Source organism: Lepisosteus oculatus, chromosome 26, assembly GCF_040954835.1.
Source record: "Lepisosteus oculatus isolate fLepOcu1 chromosome 26, fLepOcu1.hap2, whole genome shotgun sequence".
In the NCBI taxonomy this organism is placed as follows: Eukaryota; Metazoa; Chordata; class Actinopteri; order Semionotiformes; family Lepisosteidae; genus Lepisosteus; species Lepisosteus oculatus.
This window is the reverse complement of record NC_090721.1, coordinates 517,418-540,953: the sequence shown is the minus strand read 5'-3', so window position 1 is coordinate 540,953 and position 23,536 is coordinate 517,418. Positions and strand designations below refer to the sequence as shown.

General features: G+C 50.1%; 1 protein-coding gene across 2 annotated transcripts in view; it reads right to left on the bottom strand.

Annotated features, from left to right (window-relative positions):
• hip1 (huntingtin interacting protein 1) overlaps positions 1-23,536 on the bottom strand; it is a 47,206-nt gene that overhangs the window by 5,308 nt on the left and 18,362 nt on the right. For both annotated transcript variants that reach the window (XM_015367688.2, XM_015367689.2), the window contains exons 4-29: positions 22,970-23,026; positions 19,143-19,223; positions 17,804-17,880; positions 17,495-17,556; positions 15,997-16,137; positions 15,048-15,105; positions 14,572-14,647; positions 13,414-13,557; positions 12,976-13,070; positions 12,112-12,184; positions 11,105-11,288; positions 8,962-9,050; positions 8,419-8,535; positions 7,637-7,738; positions 7,248-7,442; positions 6,417-6,564; positions 6,144-6,230; positions 5,935-6,042; positions 5,425-5,561; positions 5,203-5,313; positions 4,557-4,615; positions 3,567-3,660; positions 2,996-3,096; positions 2,480-2,585; positions 1,285-1,408; positions 376-437 (exon numbers count right to left, since the gene is read on the bottom strand). In XM_015367688.2, coding sequence (XP_015223174.2) covers positions 376-437; positions 1,285-1,408; positions 2,480-2,585; positions 2,996-3,096; positions 3,567-3,660; positions 4,557-4,615; positions 5,203-5,313; positions 5,425-5,561; positions 5,935-6,042; positions 6,144-6,230; positions 6,417-6,564; positions 7,248-7,442; positions 7,637-7,738; positions 8,419-8,535; positions 8,962-9,050; positions 11,105-11,288; positions 12,112-12,184; positions 12,976-13,070; positions 13,414-13,557; positions 14,572-14,647; positions 15,048-15,105; positions 15,997-16,137; positions 17,495-17,556; positions 17,804-17,880; positions 19,143-19,223; positions 22,970-23,026 — 2,688 coding nt within the window. The remainder of the gene's footprint in view (positions 1-375; positions 438-1,284; positions 1,409-2,479; positions 2,586-2,995; positions 3,097-3,566; positions 3,661-4,556; positions 4,616-5,202; positions 5,314-5,424; positions 5,562-5,934; positions 6,043-6,143; positions 6,231-6,416; positions 6,565-7,247; positions 7,443-7,636; positions 7,739-8,418; positions 8,536-8,961; positions 9,051-11,104; positions 11,289-12,111; positions 12,185-12,975; positions 13,071-13,413; positions 13,558-14,571; positions 14,648-15,047; positions 15,106-15,996; positions 16,138-17,494; positions 17,557-17,803; positions 17,881-19,142; positions 19,224-22,969; positions 23,027-23,536) is intronic.

Genomic DNA, 23,536 nt, shown 5'->3' with positions numbered 1-23,536 from the left:
CACTCCCCAAAGCATCTGTACCTCCCCTACAGCACCCGCACCTGGCGAGAGGGACGGGTCAGCGCTGGCCACGCCCATCCCCTGCCACGCCCCGCCCTACCATGGCCCTGCCACACCCCCAAACGATCACATTCTCCTGCATCTCGCAGGTCACACACGGCTACTGGAACGGGCCAAAGTTACTGTGCTCCAGGGCAAGAACAGGACTACACTCACTGCAGCTCACTTTTAGGCGGTGAGATGTTACAGTAAGTGGATGCTTCTCAAGTCACTCGAGTCACAGGTACTCTATCGAATGCTTTACAGAATCAATGAGGAGCATGGTGCTGGACACTGATATTGAAGCCCCTCAGAAAGGGCTCTTGGTTTTCTTACCTGTGAGTCCATCTCCTGCCTCTTGATCTGGGTGAGCGTCATGCTGGAGAAATCCATGGTGTCTGAAACAGCACAGGGCGAGTCAGGACAAGAAAGACTCCACTTACAAGCGCTTCCGCACAGCCTCTGAGAGGAGCCTCTGATCCGCTGTCTGCAGTGCTGGCAAACGCACCGGGTGTATAAAAGTGCATTTAAAACCACAGCAGTGAGGTCATGAGAAAGGGTTGCACACTGCCATGTGCTGCTACAGCTGTTCAGATAACAAACATGTAACTTATCTCTTCACTGCTCACTGCCAAGATTTTCAATTAAGAAATCTAAACCGTCACCTCGCATTTGGCATCAGCTGGTGGCGAGCATGAAGCCTGCAACGCACGAAATGCAAAGTGGCTGCCTTGTGGTTCAGCTCTAAAAAGGAAATGCCACACCACTGCTCAGGATTCCTGCATTATGAGGCCATTCCTGACTTTCACATTGTGTTCCTGCACCGACATTCCAGAGCAGTGCCTACTTTTGGTGGATTAAACAATTACTGTGTATCATTTGGGACAGTCTGGCTGAGCTCCTCTGAGCTGTTTCCCCTACATGAGTCTGGACAGAAATGATTGGACACTCAGCCTCCTCTCTGTTTGGGGTAGCTGTTCCCAAGCGAACAAGCAGCCCTACTGTGTCACCAGCAGCAGTGACAGCTCTGAACTCGCAAGTAATGAAAAACTCCACGAGAGGGACATAATTCTCTCCAAACAGGACAGCTCAGGTTTTCACAACCCTTAGCTGAGCCAATGCTGTTGTGTCTTTTGAGACACACACTTTTTCGGATGACCTTAACGCACAACGCACACAGGAACATCCTGGGAATGAACCCGCCAGAGGAGAGAGCAGCTGTGCTGGGGCTGGGCAAGGACTCACCTGTCTCTTCGATCTGCGACTTGCCCGACTTGGTGGAGGCCACGAGGCCAGCGGTGGCCTGGGTGACTCTGCGGGACGCCTGCTGCAGTCTGCCCAGGTTGGTACTGTCCTTATCAGCCTTCACCTGCGGGCCACAGCAGACAGGGCGCATTTGCTCGTTAACGGATCTAGAATTACCGGGTCTGTGTTCGTGTAAACGATGGCTCAGCTCAAACCCGCCCCCGGCAGCCGGAGAATGAGGAAGTGCAGGCGGACTCTTCAAGTCAATCGTCTCTAACGGGTCAAAGGCACCACAGCCCACTGGAGCAGGGGCTCGTCACAGACAGCACCGCATGGCGACAATCGCCCAGGAGGCCACATGGGGTCACTGTTGCTGAAACCTAACCCACCTCTCCCACAGTGGTACTCAGCCCATTGTGCGCCCCCACCTGAAGAATCTCGGTCACAGTGGGCTAGAGGCATGATTCAGGCTTCGACCTGCAACAGTAGATCTCTGACTGTGCCGAGACTTTTACTGGTTGAGATTAACACAAGGCATCAAACCCGCAATCTCTTAATCACAACTGGCTACCTGGGGAATCACAACTTACAGGCTAGTGACAAAGAAAACTCGAACCTGTGATCGAAGAGCTAAGCCTGTGCTCAGGTGAGCACCTTTATTGGTGAGAGAGCATTAAAAATGTTCTACCCTAGAACGGAGAAGAGTACAAGGCCAGCTGATTCAAGTATTCAAATTCCTCAAAGGCATTGACAGTCAACCACTGGACTTCAGAACAAAGCGTGAAATAATTGAACACTGTGTGCATTTACAATTGGGAAGAGGAAGAGGTACTATTTTACACCAAGAGACTGCAGGAGTCTAGAAGAAGGTGCACAGCCACGCTGCTGAAACCGACACTCTGGCTTCTTCCAGGAAATGACACTGATGCACCTTGGAGGTCTTGTAATTTAAGTTTTCTTGAAGAGAAATCTCTCGTTTGCTGGAAACGTCTGGTTTCTTACAGCTCAGAATCTCTTACAGTACAGTTTTTCCAGAAGGATCTCCGAGAGCAAGCAGCAACATGACCAGACCCCCATGACTCTCAGGGTACTTATAAGGGTGCAGCCACAGAGCCCACTCCCACTCGGCCCTATGCCAGAGGTGACCCCTGTCCACGGTGCTGGGGTACCAAAGGTGCGGTCATGGGCGGGTTACCTTTGAGGCGGCCACCAGCTGCGCGGTGCTGGCTGCGATCTCGTGGGAGCACACCATCAGCTCTTCGAACTTCCCCTGGCCCTGCACCACCAGGTCAGCCGCATCCCTGCCGGCACACACACACACACAGGCTCCATCACCACGTTTCTGTGCCTCAGGATGACCTCCCACGCACTTGCCTTTGGTTTACTACAGTAGGAGATTTTAGAAGTAACAATAACTTCAAGTAAGGATCTGAGGACATGCCGAACACGCAGGGCAGAGAGCAGGAGCCTCCTGGGGCCGTAGGAGTTTGAAGCCTGCTCTTTAACCAAGCTGCTGGACACCTGAAGGATCGGGTTGATGGTGCTCTTGGATTACAGAGCAACAAGCAACCAGATGAAGATGGACCATGTGGCTTCCTCTCAGTTGTAAATGTGGGAGGAGGGAGACTTGCTGTGGTTACTGGAAGATACTGTAACGATACTGCAGCTCTGGGGGAAGACAGGCACAGCTGTACAGGAGCAGAGGACTTACACCATCACTGTCGCCCCCCAGCCCACTGCCTTGGAGGCGGAGATCAGTCCCTCCGTCCAGCGGGAATTCTTGGCATAGAACTCCTTGGTTGACGCTGCCCCCTGCAGGCAAAGGAGAGAGAGGCAGTCGTTCCTTAGAGACATGGCGCTCATGCGACCCCTCACGGCATGGACTCCGCACCTCAGAGTGATCGGTACAACAGAGAGCGCAGGGATCTTCATGCCTGTTTCTCAGTAACAGGGAAGCCTTGCAGGTGTTAAAGATCTAACATTAACAAATGCTTCCAGCAGTCCGGGAAACACCGAACACAGAGATCAACTTGATATACCAGCAGCGCTCTCAGCTTCTCTCGTGCTCTGCTTGACATTAGGCGAGCGAAGCCGAGACCACTTCTCCGATAGGCGCAAGCAAACACTTTCTGCTCTCTGCAAGTGCAACAGCTGATCAGCATGTTATCTCCAGGAGTGTCGCTGGCTTGTTGTAAGATTTCTTCTACAATTTTTTTCTACTCCCAGACCCTCCCTTTCCCGATGTAAATGCCCCAAGCTCCCGGCTCGCCCGGGACACTCACCCTCCCACTCTCCACGATGTCGCGCTGCAGGTCTTTGGAGGACAGCACCAGCACCTTGATGGCCTGCATCAGCTCTGTGCAGGAGGCCAGGATCCTGCAAGAGCCCCATGGGAAGGGGAAGAGGAGTGAGTCCGAGCAGGAGATGCACCCCCTGCCGCTACAACGAGGTCACAGTCATGTCCACTGAAGTTGTTCGCACATGGCCAGTGCACTCCAGTGTTTTCACACATCTATGACTAAGTTGACCACAGGAGAATAATCCAGCAGAGGCCACTGCTGCGGCTCTGGAATCCACGTGAAGCACAGTGGAACCGGACAGGTGTTCTAAAGACCAAGCGCTGGCAGTGAAACATGGGACAGTTTCACACGGGGAGAAGCACCTAAATCACAGAAGGCGCTTCCTGAGCCGCAAATCAAGTAGTCAGTGACTGTCCAATGGGCTAGATGGGCCTGATGACCTTCTCCTGTATCCCTTATGTTCCGATATTCTAGTTCCCTTCTAATTCACAGATGCAGAAAATAAACTGGGTAATCTGATTCTAAAAAAAATTCAGTGAGATAAATAACATTGGGGAAAAAATGCTTATTGAAAGGGTTTTCCAGTGTGACAACTTGGCGATATTCTACTTGCAAAATTAAAAACAAAGTGACCAGATATAGTGACCGCAGTGGACAGGAAGAATGCTACACTTTACTTTAGAAGCATTAGGTAAGGAATCTTCACTACCACTCAGTGGGATAGAGTGCTGAAATAACTTCATTATCAAGTTCATTTTAACAAACTATTCCACTAATAACGATCAATGAATTTCACTGGGGGGAGAAGACGGATCAGCAGAACTACACTGAATGATTGAGTATGAAATTGACATGATGCAGCCAAATAAATAGAAATGTTAGGGTCTGTGATCTGGGGGAAGGGGTTAACTATCCTGTTATGAAATAAAAAAAGTCAAAACCCGGGAGAGGAAAACCCAAGAGCTGACTGACCTTTCGTTGACCTCCATTTTAACTCCTGAATCAGCAGCTCTGGACTTGTTCAACATTTCCTGGAGAGAGAAAGAGGAAGGAATGTCGGTCCTGAAGGAGAAAGAGGGGCTCTGCTCCAGAGCTGTATGAAAAGGGGGCTCACTTCTGACCCTGAGAGGGCAACTTATACCGTACTCCCCATCTCTGGTTCGGGGGAGCCCCTAGCCTGGACTTATTATAGATCGGCCTAAACTGCCTGTTTCTAAACTGTTGACATCTGTAAGTCATTGATCAATTAAGCAAGTCATTTATTTAACTAAGGAAACTCGGGTTGTCGCATGCCAAAGCACGTTCAGATTTTTTGCTCCAGGTGACTCCTGCACTTCCTTAATGAATCACCTCCTTAACAGAGTGGCTTTAGATCTGGGTGATGCCATGGCTGCCTTTACAGAGTGCTGGACGGGAGACCCTGCAGAACCAGGCGGACTCAGGACAGCACAGGCAGGCAGGAGTAGGCAAATCCAGCTTCATGAGCACAAACCGCAAGGGAGACTGGAGCCTGTAATCTGTCTAACTGCAGTGCAACAGGCTTTCGTCATTCCCGAGGCGATAACAGAGGGCTGCTGTCTGACCCCAGCGAGGGGGCCCGGGGGGTTCAGGGGGGTACCTCGATTCTGGCGGCGGCTGTTTCTACGGCGATGGAGGTGGCTGCCATCTCCTGCTCCACCAAGTCTCCCAGCTCCCCCTGCTGCAGCTCCAGCCCCCGAGGACGCAGACTCTGCAGAGAGGGGAGAGACGGCGTGACCTCCGGGGCCTCCACAGCGGCAGCGCTCGGGCAGGAGCTCACTCGCCCCGGGAGCTCGAGAGCAACACGCAGCGGCGCGCTCACCTCGGCGAGGGCCTGCACCCGGGCCAGGCCGGCCCTCAGCTGGGCGCTGTCCGCGCTGCCCAGCGTCCCCTGCTCCTTCAGCTGGCACAGCAACGCCAAGGCTTCCGCGCCACACGCCTTCACGGCCTCCGCGAGCGCTGCCAAGCACACGAGAGGCAGGGCACCATCAGACAACCAGCCTGCAGGAGCCCTGGGGCTGCACTAGGGCCTCCCTGAGCCACGACCAAGATCACACGCTTGTGGTGTTCTCTTGAACAGAGCGTTCAACCTTTTTAATGTGGCATAATCACTGATGCAACATCTAGTACATCATAAAGCAACAATGGTGTAGATACAGCACGGGCAACCACAGCAGATGAGGGTCAGGATGGCAATAGCACAAGCCTGCAGGACAACACAGCGGGGGCTGGTAATGACCTCATCTCCTGCAGTGCGGCACAGCGGTGACAAGCCACGTGCTGCTCAATGGGCTTTTCCTGAACACGAGTGGCGCTGAATGTCGGTACTCACAGTCCGCCTGCTCCAGGGGAACCATGTGGGACGTCGCGCTGCCCTGCACTATCGTATCGCCAACCAGGTGGGCAAACTGGGCCACCGACCGCAGCAGCTCCGACACATCTGGAGGAGGGAGAAGAGCTGCTGAGCACACGAGTCACTATGTTTCTTTTTGTTTTCCGTCCTGGGCTCAGGACTCGACTGTTACGTGGTGTCAGACTCACCTGTGTCGTCAGTCAGATACTTGTCCCTGGCGGCCTGCAGTCTGTCCACACTGTCCAGCGCAGCCTGGCTCCGCGACACCAGGTAGTCTGCCGAGTAACAGTACAGAGGTCAGACCCTGCGCTGAAGAACAGTGTGCTGGCTGAGCTATCCTGAGCAGTGTGGTGATCACACAGTATTGACTGGGTTAACTGAATTAGATCCAATTTAAAAAAAATCAATCTGTGTCTTTCTCTTGATCTCGTGGAAACAAGAAGGTGGGGAAAGGGACTCACCGGCGGAGCTGGTGCAGCTGATGTGCGCGGGGTCTTCAATCCGCGCCATTGAGTCCTGTATGATCCTATGAGCCTCGTCGAGCGCTCCCTGCAGGGCGGCCCAGCGGGAGCCCACCAGCTGGCTCTCTAGCGCCTGTTCCCGGGTCTCCTGCACAAAACCATTTGATCGATTACATCACGAAAACTGATTATTGGGATCGTATTTTCTAGGAAGAGCTCTGGTTGCTGGGGAATGGAATATTGAGACAATTAAACCAGCACCGAAAAAATGAAAAACCTAACTGATCTAGATTTTGTGACTGAAAATAAATTCATAAAAAATCATTTTTTATGGGCCTTTTTTTAAACTCCCACCAAACACAAACTGAACACTCCCATTCCGTGACTTTTTGAGGAACAGCTTAGGTTAGTAACTGTTCGTAAGGTGAATATTTGGAAAATGAAATTCGCATTCATTTACATATTAAGCCTTCTGATTTGTTCCTGGATTACCAAAAATCAGCCAGTATTACTTTTTACCCTAACAGGCCCTGAATTGTCACAGCAAGAACGCTGCTGCCTACTCATGAAGATCACCCTATTTACACAGTACAGCCAGCAGCAAAACGGGTAAAAATTATTCGAACGCAGAGGCGTCGATGGACTGTGTTATGGGACATCAAGGTGGCATTTCCTGTTTGCTTACGAAGGACACGCCTTTCTTGTGGAGAAAATGTTTTCAAAACTGCAAACCAGCAGTATGAAAATGCACGCTTGGTCACAGCAGAAATGTACAGACTGGGGGCCTGGAAGCTGCGGCTCTCAGCCTCCCGGCCTGCTGGCCGTGCTCACCTTCTCGTTGAGCTGGTTCTGCAGCGCCTCGGACGCCTTCACCCCGCTCTCCCGCTCGCTGGCCAGGCTCTTCTGCACGCGCTCCAGCTCCGCCCCCAGGCCCGCCAGCTCCGCCTCCTTCTGGGCCACGCCCTCCGCCAGGGCCGCCTTCTCCGCCTCCAGGGCCGCCAGCCGGGAGCTCAGCTCTGCACTCGACTGCGAGGGGCAAGAGGAGCCGGGGGACCCCAGACAGAAGTAAAGAACTCAGAAACCGCAGTTAATGGACCATGCATACTGACTTCTTATATTTAGGAACTTGGCTTGGCTAGAAATGTCACGGTTTCTGTGTCTTTGGACTTGTGAAAAGGGCCCGTGTCGGTACCTGAGCTCAGACAATGAGAACGGCTGACCTGCTGTGAGGAGGCCATGGTCCCTCTCAGTCGCTCCAGCTCTGCTCTGCTGGTGCACAGCTCTGTCTGGAAGGCCTGCAGCTGCTCTGCCTGCTCTTTCTCCTGTGGACACATCCCAGACCTGATCAGACCCGCTGCCCCTACGACACCACTTGCAGCACCAGTGATCCCAGTACAACACACACATGAGCTTCTCCATGTGTCCCTGGCGCACATAGCATGCGCCCCTAAATACCTGCACTGTTAGGAATCCGTGCGCAGCTGGAGGTTGAGACTACAAACAACCTATTTGCACTGCCAGCACAGAGGTAGCTTTCACATGCACTGTACGGTAGAGAATTTAAAGGACACTTGCACCCCTTTCCTTAAAAACCTGGAACTTCAAACACGCAATCTGCCCCTTGCCGAAAGGAGAAGGTGGAATCGTACAAGGAAGAACACCAGTCATGCCAATGGTGAAGCCAGCTTGAAAGGAATTGGGGAAATGTGTTCAAGTCTAGTTTGAAACTGTGACTGTAATGACACAAAAAGAGGAATAAATCTCAACTCCAGGCTATCGGAAGTGTTTCAACAGTGACTCAACTGATTGTAAGCCCATTTTCTCCACCACACAAATAAAAATAGGAAAAACCAGCTTGGATTGACTCATTTTATGGGCTGCTGGAGAACTGATGTCATCACAAACAGTACAGGAGGAAGGGTTGGGAGACACTGTGCGATACGAAGTCTGAAGGAGACGGAAACGCAGCAGGGAAAAGAGGCGAGATGAACCAGCCCCTCACCTGGTGCTCGGCCTCCTCCCTGGCTGCCCGCACTTTCTCCTGCATCTCCCGGCGCACGCTCTCCACCTCATCCTGCGCGGCCCGCGCCACCGTCATCTGCTTGGTCACCTCCGCGTTCTGAAACGGACACACAGCTCTTCTGAGCAACTCCACAGGCGCGCTGCCACTAACCCCAGGGAGCTACTGGGAAACTGAGCGGGGCCACTACAGTGCACATGGGAGCTGACTGATACAAGGATCCAGGCTCTCGGCTTCAACAACATGGCTGGTTGGCCTGTTCCCTTCTCCCACAACTCTGCGAGTAAAGAAGTGCCTTCCCTTCCCAGATGATGAGTTCGTTCCGTTTAGAGGCAGTGTCCAAGTGTGCCTAATGCCTCTTTTCATTTGCAATTTGGTGTCATTTGCACACTTAATTGCGAGATTTCATTTAAAATAATCCATTTAAAAAACTACACGCTTAATGAATGTGAACGGAACAGAATCATAGGGAAGAAAAGAATCCACCCATCTCTACTGGACAGGAATGTTTTGTTTACACTGTACCTTCCTCAGGAGGTCCGCGTGGCTCTGCACCAGCTCTGTGTACTTCTCCTTCAGCTTGGTGTACCTCTGCTCGTTGGCCTGAGCTTTCCCTGGAACACAAGGATGCAGTGTTACCCCCTCTACATGCAAATCTGTGATAAACGGCAGTTTAGTGAGCTCATACTTGGACACATTATATTCCGGAGGGTTCCTCTAACACAGAGCCGTACTATAGATGAATTAACCCATACCATTATAGATCCCTTCTTTTGCCTGTTTTTTAAATATACCTTTATTGTATAGTATTTTGTCATTTTCTATTAACTAGAAGACTCTACACAAACGTGTAGTCCTACCAGTGTGGATCACTTTGCACTTATTGGTGCTGAATGTCATTTACCAAGGCTCAGCCTAACCCACAATCTTGTTTTGGTTATTCCCTTGCCACTGGCTCTGTGTTTGCCACTTCAGAGACTTGGACTGTGTTGATAACTGTAATAGGATCTAGTTGTTGAATCGGATCAGGAAGAGCTACAGGCCTAAAACAAATCCCTGTGGAACATGACCACTCACATCTGCAGTGTTATTTAATGCTGTTTCCTGTCTGTTTCTCAGCTCTCGCTGCATGTACTGACGTTACCGGGGAATCCTGGTTTTTAAATCGGTGACTCAATGTTTTATGAGGGTCCTTATCAAACTCTTTCAGGAAAACTGAACTTTCTTGTTATATGCTTTAGTATCTAATGACCTTGTTTCTTGCAAGAATCCTTGCAAGTTAATCAGACTTTCACCTTCTAAATCCATCTTGGCTAAAAATGTCCATGTTTTCTACACACTGTACTAACTTAGCTCTGTCATATTCCATCACATCTATTCCCAGAACTATATCCTGGTTGTTTGAAAAGTCAATAAGAGCATCTGGCCTAAACCACTTCTACAAATAAGAAATCATTAACCATTTCAACCACCTCAGTTTCAGCTGTTGCATTCTAGGTACAGTCTCCCTGCTTGTGTGGAACATTTAAATCCAGCCCACTCGCTCAGGGAGCTCTGCAACCTGGGCGCCAGGCCGGCAGCTCACCCACGAGACTCCCCATCAGCCTTCAGTCATGCCCTCTAATGACCGAGTCCCCCACTACCACTATACCTGCTACTACACCAGTGAGCACAACAACTAACAACTAGAGATACAGGCATTTTCATGTTTTAAAAAAAGAAATGTATTTATCTCTGGTTGTTAGAATGAATGTGTTTTTCTGGGAGGCAGTTGGAAAGATACTCTCTTAAATCCCTTGAATTGCATCCCACGATCCTTGAGGCCTGGGTGACGGAAGAGGAAACTGACTGGATTCAGCCGATGGGGCACCGAGACTCAATTTAGCAAATTAGATTCATGGCAATTCTCTTCATCGCCTCTTGATAACAGGATAATGTGCTTGTATGAGCTGCCGGGGGCTCAGGCGGGAGCTCAAGAGTTTGTAATAATGACTCTCCATTTCCATTTAATACCCGTGCGCGGCTCAGCGATCTGCTGTGGGCAGAATGATGTCAGTGGCACGCTGGTACACCATGTGCAGCTACAGACAAGACAGGCTGAAGTGAAAGCTGGACTAAAGCATCTTCTTACCAGAAGTAAGTACAAGAAACAGAATCTAGACACACAGAGTCAACGGCCATTAACACTCTGCAGCACAACAGCTGCTGACAGACGTGCAGCCCAAGTGACGCAGTGGATGACTCTGAGGAGCAAGAGTTGAGAGAGAGTTAAGAGAGAGAGAGAGCCAGACCAGTCATGTGAAAAAGAGTTAAAGTGTAAGCCCTGTGGAGTGATTTCTAAGAGCACTCTGTGCATGGATTAACAGGAAAGAGAGAGTCAAAAGAGAAGTGAACGGCTTCTGGAGATTGGCAGAAAACAGTCCCTACAGGAGAGAACACCATGAAAGAGCGAACTGCGAAAAGTTGCGAGAGCTGGAGAGGAGAAAACAGGGAGAGAAACATCTGGAGAAGAACGGAACCAGTTCGGCCTTCCCCAGAAGGGGACTAGCAGGGGGAGTCAGGAGAAACTCAGACTGCAGGCACAACAGCAGCCAGCGGAGAGCTAGCCTTGCCTGGGGGTGGTGTGTGCCTGTGGGACGTGGGGAACCAAGGAGGGGGGCTCTCTTACTCTCGATCTCCGTCAGGCTGCGCTGCTCCTTCTCGGTGTCTTCCTTTACTCTGCGCAGGTCCTCCAGCTCTGCGCGGAGGAACTCGCTCTCGCCCAGGGCCTGCTGCTTCAGGTGCGTCTGCTCTGCCAGCTCTGCCTCCAGCTCGCTCACCCGCCCGCGCAGGGCCTGGCAGAGCCGGGCACTCTGGAGGACACAGGGTCAGGCGGGTCACTCTCCGCACACACACCTCCCGGAGCGCTGCCTTGTTAGCAAAACATCAACTGCCCCCCATTCGCTCTCTTTATTTTCAGGAGGTAGTGCAGTCCAGCCCAGGAGAAGAGTATAGCCACCCTTCTTAAACACAAAGCCATTTACATTAATCAATTATTCAGTAAAATTGACCATTAATCAATTAGTTGACTAATTAATCAAGTACCTTTCTGCACAATTTACTGAATATGAACCTAGAAAGAACAAAATCACATTCTCAATTCAAAACATTATAATTGATCTAACTTTTTCAAACCTTCAGCTCTATGAGGCTCGAACTCTTAATTCACATCATCATATCAAATCCAGTTCAGGGTCAAAGAGACAATCCTGGGAAGCACTGCGCACAAGGCAGGATATACCCTGGAAAGGGTGGTGGACGCAGGAATCACAGAGACACACACACTCGTGCCAGGGCTACTTTTCCCAGAAGCCAATTAACCTGCCAGCACGTCTTTGGACTGTGGATGGAAACCGGAGCAGCTAGAGGAAACCCACGTGAACACTGGGAGACCATGCAAATTCCACACAGACAGCACCCCAGGAATTGAATGCAGGACTCCAGTGCTGCAAGACAGCAATGGTGAGCACTGCGCCACAATGATCTGTGCTGATGGTCAAACTCTGAACAGCTAAAATGTTTCAGCCTAAAATGTCTGAAATTCCTGCCTCACTGAACTTGGGGGCTAGGCTGCCTGAGACAACAGCTCTTGCTGCTGCTGGGTTCTCCTGCCTCCTACGCCAGCTGAATCCTCACCTCCAGCCGGAAGGACTCCAGCTCCTCTTTCAGAGCTCTGACTTCCCGGGACAGCTTCGCGATGAGCCGGTCTCTGGGGAGAGAGAGGCAGAGCAAGCACGTTTCGCTAATCGACAAATTCATCCTCCTTTTCAGGTGCAAATTCAAAAGCTTGTCACGGCTGCCGGGGTAACTAAAAGTAAAGCTGTAAATGAAATAACATCTATACTGTACATGCAAATAAGATATTAAGGTATACTTCATGACTGAAGGAAAAATAAACACTATTCCTTTCGCTACTAGGAATTTAAGGGGTATAAAATACTTGAGGCTTTGCAGCCCAGGTAATCACACTGCCATCTCTGACTTTCAGCTTGGCCCCTGCCAGCAGCCTTTCGTCCTGTCCTTCATGCCCAGGGGAACTGCTCTGTCTTCACCCTTCAAGGGCCAGAGTTTTAGACACGGCCACCTCAGCCCTGGCCTGTTCCTTACAGAAACTGCGGGTTGATGCCTCTGAAACGCTCACACCTCAGGGCTAGAAGTGTAAGGAATGTAACGCAGGAACCGGCATTTACAGGGAACTAGGATATCGCAGGAGTAACTGAAACGTGGCTCAGGGCAGAGCAAAGGAACCTTTAAGCTAGAACTGCGGCACGAGTGTCCAGCCTGTAGAGAATCTAGATGAACTGAAGTGGGAAACAGAAATTCAAGGGATCTGACGTAATTAACAGACCATCTAAGACAGACATGCGTGACCAGCTCAACTCGGCGACAGCACCCAAGTGCCGCCCTCTCGTTTGCAGGGCTTGATTAGCTCCTCGACCAGAAAAAAGAGCAGGAAAGGTTGTGAGCGGCTGTCAGGGATGTGGCGAGCGAGAGTCTTACTTCTCGTCCTTGTGCGCGCCGTTCTGGCTGTTGAAGTTGAAGGGGTCGGAGGCCGAGGATGTGCCGAAGATGTCATCAAACCTGTTCTCTGAACTCTGCTCAAAAGAGGGAGAATAAGCAGTTAGGAAAAGCTCCCAGGGGCAGCTGCTCCACCCCCCACCCCAAGCCCAGCATCGACAAACCTGTCATTCAGACAGGCCACGAGCAGAGTACAGGCAAGGAAGCAGGTCACAGTTTCAAGGTAGCTTTTCTACCACAGCCCAAACACAAACCACAGAACGCTACTTAAAGTAGGAGATATTAGCTGCAGGTTGATCAGCACTCGGCGGGAAAAGAGCAGAGTGTCAAACACAGCATCACACATCTCCACGTGCTGCTTCTACTGAGCTGCAGGCGCTGCACCAGCGCTCTCCCTGGTGTGCCGGCGGGCAGAGGTACCGGCTGGGCCAGGGCGTCGGTGTCCACCAGCTCCTCCGTCTCCACCACGGGCTCGCTTTCGGGGGACGAGGCCTCTGCGGGGATCACCACCACGGGGCTGATGTGCTCCGACAGCGCCGACGCCCGCAGGAAGTTGGGGGGGTTCTTGGAGGGAGAGGAGTGGGGAGGGCGGTCAGAGCTCAGACAAACACCTCCCACCCCTAGACAAAGCCCAGCGTGACCCCCCACCCAATGGCCCATTTTATTTTTCCAAGCGATGTATGAGCATTCCTCAACAGTCCTCAATTTCAGCCTCCTGTACTTCCGTCTCTTTGGTCCCTCTGCTCCAACTCCCTTACCCATTCTCACTGTCTTTGCCTCAGCTGCTCTTACGTAGGAGACACCCACAACTCTCTGTAAACACATCTCCTATCATCCTTCAGTAATGAAGAGCAGTGGCCTAAATGGATCCTTGTGATGTTAAGGTAACTCCAGTGGTGGAGGACCTCGGTCCGACAGGTCTCTTTACCTTTCCACTTGAAGAAGGAGGCAAAAGGAGCTACACTCACCCAGCTCAGGCCAATATTAAAATGAACTGTTAGTTAAGCACTGGGGTAGAATGAAGAGATGGAGACAGGCTGTGCACTCCTTATTAACTTATTAAAACAAACACATTCCACAATGCATTAATAGTTACAAAGGAATTCTTTTCAAAAAATGCAATAACCTCTCTCAATTCCCAATGTGACTAAAATAAATCATGTGGAGCAGACTAATTCACACGTACAGAGACTGAACCGTGAATGAATCACCTTGTCACTTTAAAACGAGAATCTCCTGCTTAGCCCAGGAAAACAATCAGCAGGTGTCAAAGATGGATTCAACAATAATTTGTTTTAAAGCATGAGTGTGAGCCATGTTGTAGTAGTTTCCTGTTTATCAAAAATACTGTCAAAAAGGAGCAGGTGCACTTGTACATTAAGGCAAAGTTTAAATATTAAAGATTAATTTTTTGTCATTTTAGGCTCAACCTTTTCATATCGTATCAGAGCTCGAGACCTCCGATCACAGACCTCAACCTGCGCTCAGCGCAAACGCCCAGACGCACCGAGACCCTCCAGCTCCCAGGAGCTCATGCCGTGGAGTGCGAACCCAGTGTGGGTCCTCCCGCAGACTCACCTCTGGCAGCTGTGGGATCTGGATGAGCCTCTTGAAGTACTGCAGGTTACTGGAGCGGTAGAACAGACTCTTCAGCCTGATGCAGGGAAACAGCACAAACACACTGGACACTGGGCTTCAGGATTCAGCCTTGGTATTTACTCGAAACATTAAAGATCAGCTGTGCGTTTCTGTAAGTACAATGCTGGCATCCTTGTGTTCAAATGCTGAGGCAACCATTTTAGAACAACAACCACTATTCACCCTTTGTTTCACCTCAGCCTACCTTTATTTTAGGCAGATTAAAATAAAAATTTGTTGCACTTCCACTTGTTGTTGCAGATGTTCAAAACACTTTCCATATCTAACGTCCAATCTGCCACGGCCTGCTCAGGTGACCGAGTCCCCCAGGGCTCCCACCACACCATGAGGTCGCCTCACAACCACACAGCCCACTGCAGAGCAAAGTCTTGTTTAAAAGTCAACCTGGTACCTACTTCTTGAACTGCTCCTGGAATCGGTCTCGGTGGCCCTGGAGAGTGTCCGCAGGGAGGCCTGTGGGTCAGCCAGCATGCAGAGTTTAGGACACAGGAAGAAAAACAAAACATGAGGATCTTGAATACGATGAATATCCTTCTCCAGTAATTCATCACGCACCCATTAAGCATAAATTCATGTAAATATACATGAATGTTACTCTGTATTGGAAGGCACATGTAGACCATTTGTAATAAAGTACAACAGCTAATCTATTTTCTTTGCAGGTTATGGGTTCTTGGTGCCACCAGTCAGGCTCTTTCCAGGTTTTCCAGTTCTGTGGTACAAACTGTTATGCAGTATGTAATAACCGTCTGGTAAAATAGGCTTTCTGTCCAACAAAAAGCTAAGATGTCCAGACACTTAAGGATGTGTTCATTGATAGTTGGGCAGCCACTTGAGCAGAGCTTTCAAACTGCTTACATTAAGACTGTGCATCTCCTCTGATGTTCCCACATGCTCTGCATGAAAAACACCAACCGATGCCTTCCAACATGTGTTAGCATCAATGTAGACTTAACCAAATGAGGCATTTCTTTATCCCATAATGACTGCTCAATCAATAAAATAACTTTAAAATAATTGAATAATGATTTATCGACAAGTGCAAAGTGTACATTGTTGTTCATCGCTCTGCGCTAGTTTGACCAGAGGACTTGCAGGAAATAGCGGGAATCCTCTGGCTGGCAATGCAGACACAAGGGGCCAGACCTTCAAGGCTACATGAAAGCAGCTTATGTACAAAACAACCAGAACTAAATAAGGATCTCTTAAGTAGGTAATTGACCAAAGAGTGTCAAGCTGCTGTGCGTGACACCCTTCAGCTCCAGGACGGCGAAAGGGCGCAGAGCAGAATAAACCGCAGCACATCTCCCAGCAGGAGGGCTGCTCGTGAGGCTGGGGACTCACAAGAGTGCAGCTTGAAGAGCAGTTTGACGGTGTAGTCGTACAGGTGGCTGCAGTCCAGGATGACCTGAATGAGGGGGGCCAGTCGGCACTGTCCGGCTGCGGTCACCGACACGGAGCGCGACATGTCCAGGGAGCTGAAAACTGTGGAGCAGACGCACACACACCACTGCCGTAAGAGAGAGCTCACAGACGACCACGCACAGCCATGACATCAGCCGTCTTGGACAAAACTGATCAATTAGCGCTTGTTAATGCCGATTTGTGTGTGTGGAAGTGGCAGAACTCTTCTTTCATTCCACTAAAGCTAATTATCTTGGATGAAATCTGTTTAAGTCAGAGAGTGAGAGAGAAAATTGGGCAGAGGAAGAGATTAGCAGAAAGAGATAGGAAAGTACAGAGAGAGAGAAACAGGGAGAGACAATATCGCCCAGAGTAGAGGGCACCAACCACACAGAACAGCACTAGTCTGTCTATTTCTTTTGCTATGTTTGCTGATCTTAAAATAATCAGAAGAGTCAATATGCATGAATCATCAGTCATTGGCAGGGCAAAAGCAGCTTGCTTCCTTTTTACAAAAAAAGAATATGCTGTGTCAAAACTGCGCTAAAGGTCTTCGCACAGCCAGTCCACAGCGAGAGGGACCAGGGCGTGCTCTGCCACAGGAAGCGAGGCGGAGAGGCTGGGACACTGAGCGCTCTGTCTGTTGCTGGCTCCCCAGGGAGAGTTATTTTTCTCTCCAAACAGAGGTGTGGCCTCCACAGCCCCAGGCTGCCCCCACCTCCTCCATCCTCACACAGGCGCCTCTCTTCAGCGCCTGACATCATCTGTTTCTCATTCGCGGGCGGAATCAGATGGGCGGCGGCTTCACATGCGGCCAGCATCCCAGCATCAGCGAAGCACAGACAGGCAGGGAGGCAGCAGACTGCTCTGACCAGGCTGGCTTCACTCACAGCGGACACCTGGGTCCCCTGATCCAGGACCGCTCTCTCCGAGTCCGCTTTTAATCCAACAATGTTTAACAGACACGAAAGACAAGCAAGGTCTGCAAAATCACTCCCTCACATAATCCTAATGAAATAGCTACTGGAAGGAGCTGCCGATTACAGCACAGTTAAAGAGCAGTCTATGATAAGTGGCTCTTCAGCAGCTCATGCAGCAGAGGTTTCAATGCAGAAGATTTTGAGCACCTACAAGTCCAGAAAACATTGGACATTGGCGCTAACCAGGACAGCTGCCTGAGAGCAGCTCAGAATTAGCTGACTTTGCCCGCTTTGTTTTCAACAGCTGGCAGGGGCGCTTGTGAGGATTCGCAACATAGGATGATGACCAACATGTGAGCTTTGCTGTGGGCCTGACAATGTGAAGAAGGTGGGCACATCACGCAGTTCTCAGAGGACACGCAGTCTTCACGTGTCTCTCCAGCGGCTGGAGCCAAGAGCTGAGAGCCGAGCCGATAAGAAATAGGCGATATCAAAAGTCCTGGGGTAACACAACTCACCGGCGAGGAAGAGATTCAGCTCGCACTCCAGGTAGTCAAACATCTCTACAGTCATCTGGAAGCTGGGGAGGAGAGAGCAGTCACTGAGAGCATTCGGCACTTTGGACAGAGGACGGTAATCATCTCATCTGCTAATCTCATCTAGCACTATCCCGCCAGCAGGCTCATAGCAGGGGCTCATGCGGTCTCACATGATTTAGCTGTGCTGTCTTGCGAAGGAGTGGACGCTGCAGCCGGGGGGCAGGGGGTAAGCAGGGACCGGACCTCTACATCCACCTTGTCTTTCCGTCAACAGGGAGGGAGACTCACAAGTTATTGACGTCATTCTCTCCTGCCTCGTCCAGCTGTCTGTCCGTCATCTGGAGATTGCCAGGGAAATGGGGATTCTGAAAGAGGGAGAGAGAAGTTTTGGCGACCAGGCTCAGTGATGCTGGGAAGTCTGTCCTATAGCCAGACTAGTTAATGAAGGGGTTCAGTAGGGGTCATTTGCAGTTCCTAAAACACTAAATACTGCGTTCCAAATCTGCTTTTCTGCCCCTCAAAAGTAAGTCATAAGTCAGATTAACCAACGAATGAATTTCATGTTTTAAAACATCAGAAAAATGCGAATGACAGGATGAGCTCTGAACAGCTACAGCCGGTTTGCACTGAGATCTCAGAGGGGGAAGTGGTGAACCATCCAGGCCTCCGTGGACAGTAAACACACAGCTCACAGAACCCTTCTAGGCGGTCTGTGATGAAACTGTGCATGGGGAGCATTCACGTCACAGTTCCTGCAGTCCGCTGGCTAGCAGCACAGCTTGCACACATTGCTGCAGGCTCAGGGAACGCTAGCGCAGAGCTTGGCTTGCTGTGATGGCATTAACCACATTCCTTCACCCCCATAGGGGTTCTGCAGGTTCTCCCCAGATCAGCAGCACAAGCCAACCAGTGGGGGTCTGTCAGCAGGGGCACAGGCTCTGTGATTCAGTTTGTATACTGGGGTACCATTTGAAGCTACAAATCTACCGGAGCAGGAGAGATGAGGGTATGGAAACATGCACAGACACGCCAGGCAGCTCTTTTTCACTCTCTCAATTCCCTAGCAGCTCTCAATGCGAACGCTGGAGAGGAACCCCTAGCGCGCTGCTGATTCAGACGTGATCTCTGAAGACCCTAGACACTCACATTCACGAATCGCAAGACAATATTCTAGTGACTGTACAGAGTTTTCATCTGATGAAAACCTTCATTTTCTGAGCCCTTCATTTTTAACGTCCAGCAAAACGTACAGATACTATTCTGCTATCTCAGGAATCATGGTTTAGTCTTATAATTAATCATTTCTGCTCACCACGAGAGATTTTTCTTTCCATAAATGCTGACAATTTTAATGCTTCCCCCAGAATATTAAAAACAGGAAAGCATTACAGTACCTGCGATACGCTGTGGACTATTTCACATCATGGTTAAGAACAGCCTAGAGCAGAAATACAGTTGCACTCCAAGTGTTAAAAGTCACAATCTTACAACAGTCACAAGGAAATCAAATATTCACAGATAAATCCTGAGACCGGAATTCAACCCTTCACGACTGATTATGTTTTATTTAAAAAGAGATTACAATGGAAAAGGGTGAAACAGTCTTCCTCATGCAGGGGTGGCTGACCTTGATGTGGAACTCCATCTTGGTGATGAGCAGTTTGAGGTAGATGCTGCACAGTCTGCCGTACCCCTCGCTGAGGTGACCCTGGGGAAACAGACGGGCAGAGCGATGAGCGCTGGAATGAGCTTGCTGCGGACGGGATTGTGTGGTTAACAATATACAGCTGATCAGATGCTACCAGCTTCATGCCTACTTGTTCACAACGTGTTAGGTGATCCTGAAAAAGTCACAGATGTGGTCTGCAGGTACTGAAGAGCCAGAGGACACAGCTGGAAACTCAGGGGCACTAAGAACAGGAGGCATTTGATCTGCAGGTCAATTAGCTACCAGCAAGCACATGATCCAACCTCTTTTGTGACGTTTGTAATGTCAAGTTTCTTGCTTTCTATGACAGAAACTATGACAGCAAATTAACACAAACCTGCTGATGGGAGACCAAAGAAGAGGGGCTTTGCTAATAGTTTCCGCCACCTGTACTGCACTTCCCAGAACGGGTGGAAACTCTCCACCCTAAACACCCCAGCCCCGGGCAGCACGTCGGGACGGACAGGCGGCTTTTCTTTGGCTGGAGCTCAGGCCCAGCCGGTGTGGGGAGGGGGGGGTCAGCCTGCTCCCAGCTGAACACGAGCCACATCGGAGACAAAGCTGCGCTTGTTTGCGCTTCTCGCGCACAAGAGCTGCTGCGGCTGAAAAGCCGTGATCCGCTGTAGCATTTAAAAACATAACCGAGGACGAGGCTGAATAGAGGGGAAAAAAAACTAATCGAGGAAAGATATAGTCAAGAAAAAAAACCCAAGAGGCAAACAGCTGGGAGGGCAGCAGGGCGTCCTAACAGAAATACTTAAGCAGCCATCTGTATGGACGGCACAGGGCCCACGCAGTACAGCACATTCAATTCTGCACTTTCTAATCCTTTTATTCCGCTCCCAGAATTCCCACAGGCAACCGGGAGCCCCTTCCCGCGCCTGACAACACGGGGACAGACAGGTTATTATCTCGCCAGCCAGCAGGGCCACAGAGAGCCCTTTCTTCCTCCCCTTCCTTCCTCTGCTGCCGCCTCGTCCTGCAGCCCCCCGCCGCTCTGGGCCACAGTGGCCACCCCTGCGCTCCGGCACGCCTGATCCGGCAATCCGGACCTCAGGAACGGCGCAGGCCCGATCACCTTCTCATGGGGTTCCGCAGAATTTAAGGACTTTTTCACCTCTAATAAAACGCACACTGGCTGTCCACTATGTAAGAAAAAGCAGCTAAATCTAGAATGTTTTAAAACCAAACTTAAATTGCAGACAACTGCTTCGGACACTAACCAGAACTTTCAAGGGCTGGAGTCCTGGAGGATGTACAGGTACCATTCCATCAGTAACCTAAAAAATACATGCTCTAACCTCTTGCTCAATTAAATAATGAGGTCCACAGGTGGAATGAGTATTCAAGAACTCTCCATCCCTCAAAAATGGGGATACCCTTTCTAGGCTTGCCAGCACCCTAGCTATCAATCGCTCCAGCTATGACTCACCAGAACTAGACGATGTTAAGACATTCTATGTACGGACACAGGTTTGGTGAGCTAGTCACGCACACTGAGTCCTGGCTGCTGCAGGCTAGCTTGCGATTATGGAGCTGTTCCCGGCAGTCACTTGACTCTTTTTACTAGTTCACGCAATCAAAACGGAATCAGGAAATGATCGTGGTAGATGTAAGCTTTTGGAACTGGCTGAAACTGTAGAGGATGCAATAAGTCACAGTGCAGTCCAGTGAAGGTTTGTAGTGAGTTTTAATTTGTTATAAACAAGCCTTTTTCTAGAGAACACCCAAGAAGATGCACACAGATTGCATTATCCTATGGTGCTCTGAACCACTCTCTGATGCTGCTACCAACAGAAGTGATCATTGCATATGCATGAAAACCTATACATATATTTCAACACATGGCTATCTTTGATAAGTTTATCCCTGCCTTTTAGTTATTCCTGCTTCATCACATATAATAGGCGTGTCTCTACGACAAGAGGGAATTTAAGGATGAACCCAGGTCAGGTCCTGCAAGACGCTCCGGTGAGATGGGAGCCGGGAAGGCTCCGCTCTCGCCTTCACTGGGAGCTCTGCGGCTGCAGCAGCTGGGTGGCACAGGGAATTGTCTCCATGGCAACCAGCACCCTTACAAAAAACCCACCGCTGTTCACAGCTTCCCCACGTGATGCCGTAGCTGTTGAGAGCAACGTGGCTGAGATGGTTTCTGGTCACTGAGCACATCAGGTTTGAAACCCCCAGGGCTGACGTGCACAGCGGCCCGTCTCCAAGTCCTCCTTCAGGAAGGGGGCTGTTGCCGTGTAGCAGTCAGCTCTCAGGCCTGGCAGAGCTGCATGTGCATCCCTGCCTATTGCCTTTATTTTGACTTCTTTGACATAGAGACAGCGTCACCGTTAACACAAGCGACATGCCACGGGATCCACTGCTCTCAGATTTAGCAACAAAAATGCTTGTTTCTGAATGCAGCCCTTGTGCAGGGGGGACATAAGCAGAGGAAAAAACAACACGAGAATCTGTGCGGAAGGCAGCCAGACCTCTGTAATGTACCTCCTTGTGAGTAAGAGCACCAGCCATGAATAAAACAGTACAGCTGCATTGTCCTCCGAGGGCTTAGATAAGCAACAGCTTAGATTTTAAAATCTAGATTTTACAATATGTTATACATTTCCTGTATAACTACTGCAAATTATTTTGTAAATTAATCTGCCATGATCATACTGGCACATACTCTAAAACATACATACAAAATTGAAAATAGAATAATAAATGAAAATGCCACTACAAGCAAAATCCTTGAATTTATTAATTTGCATTCACACAATTCTTTGTTTCAACCATGGTTCTAGTTTGCATGCGAGACCTTTGAATTTATAAGTGCCTTTAACACCCTACAGTAAAGAATTCCAGAAAGATCCGTCGTTAAGTTAAAAGGCAGTTTTGCGCTTGATCTTGCCAGCATGCAGTTGCTTCTAAGTGTTGCTCAGGAACTACTATTACAGTAATCTGAGCAGAGGTGTTTACATTCCCTTAAGGGTGGAGGGGTAAGATCATGCGAAGACTTAATCACATCCAGACTGCTACCTTCTCGCCATAACAACTCCAAGGCCTTGGCAACACACCTTCCTGTGCCGCGAAGTGTTAAGGCTGCTGCCTCACTCGTCCGCATGCTCTGAGCGTCTGAGAACTCTACCGTGTCTAAAAACAGGAGTGATCACCCCTACGCATACAACAGCCGACCCACACGTTTCCACGGGGATTTCTGTGAAGTCAGGCCTTGCGATAGTAGGAACGTGGCTGCACCCAGCAAAGTCCAATATAAGACGGCAAAGTGTAAGTTTCTAAAATGTTCCAGCGGTCCTCCCAGAAGACTGCTTAACCAGCCGGGGGGCTCGCCCAAGCACAGGCTGAGCTCTACGATCACGGGTTCGAGTCTAGTCGACCCAGGATTCTCCAGTTAGGTCTCAGTGTGCTGAGCACTGTTGCAGGGAGGGTAGGCAAACAGCGCTGAAGGTGAGAGACACTCCTCTCCTCTGAATTGCAGTGTGGCCAGCGATGCAGCTGGAAGACGGGCAGGCGAGGAGAGTCTGCTGACACTTCCTCACTCTTCACCGTGTGTGGACACAGGGTGTGTAGCCGAGAACGGTGTTGAAAACGCACAGCTGGTGATTCCAGGATCAGGTGGGCATATCAGATTACAGCTGCACAGAACAGCAATCACTCTCCGACACATGACCACGTGCTCAACGGACGTGACCCAGTGTAGAGGGCGCAAGGCCACAGGAAAAGCTCATGGTCCTTACCCACATTCGGCTCATATCGCTGAGGTCAGCCTTGTTCCTCATGGAGTCCTTCAGGACCTGGGCGAGAGAGACGGGACAGCTGGATTACAACATGCTCACACCCGGACAACATATACCACCACTGGGACAAACATCCCCAACAAATGAACACAAAGGACACAATGAAAAAACAGAACATATTTCTGTGGCAAACTGTGAATGAGCTGTGCACATTAATACCTGTTTTAGTAAACAGCGCAGGTCCACGTGGACCTGGTCTGGTGGCACTACAATCTGTTAGGCTATCCCATTTTCTGGGTCCAGCTCTGACCTTACTGACTTGCCTATCAACCTACGACGAACAGTACTTCAACAGCTTTAATACTGATGAACAACCTCATCGCTTCCATGGCGAGAACTATGATCCCTGCCGGAGAGACATCAGCTCCCTCAGATGGTGGCAGTTCTGCTCCCACGCTGCCGGCGGGTGTCAGCCGTAACTTCCACACGGCTCCTGCTCACAGAGCAAGCGAGCCAGGGCACACGAGCCCCTCCGGCTCTCCTGACACCCGCCAGCAGTTCTCCACA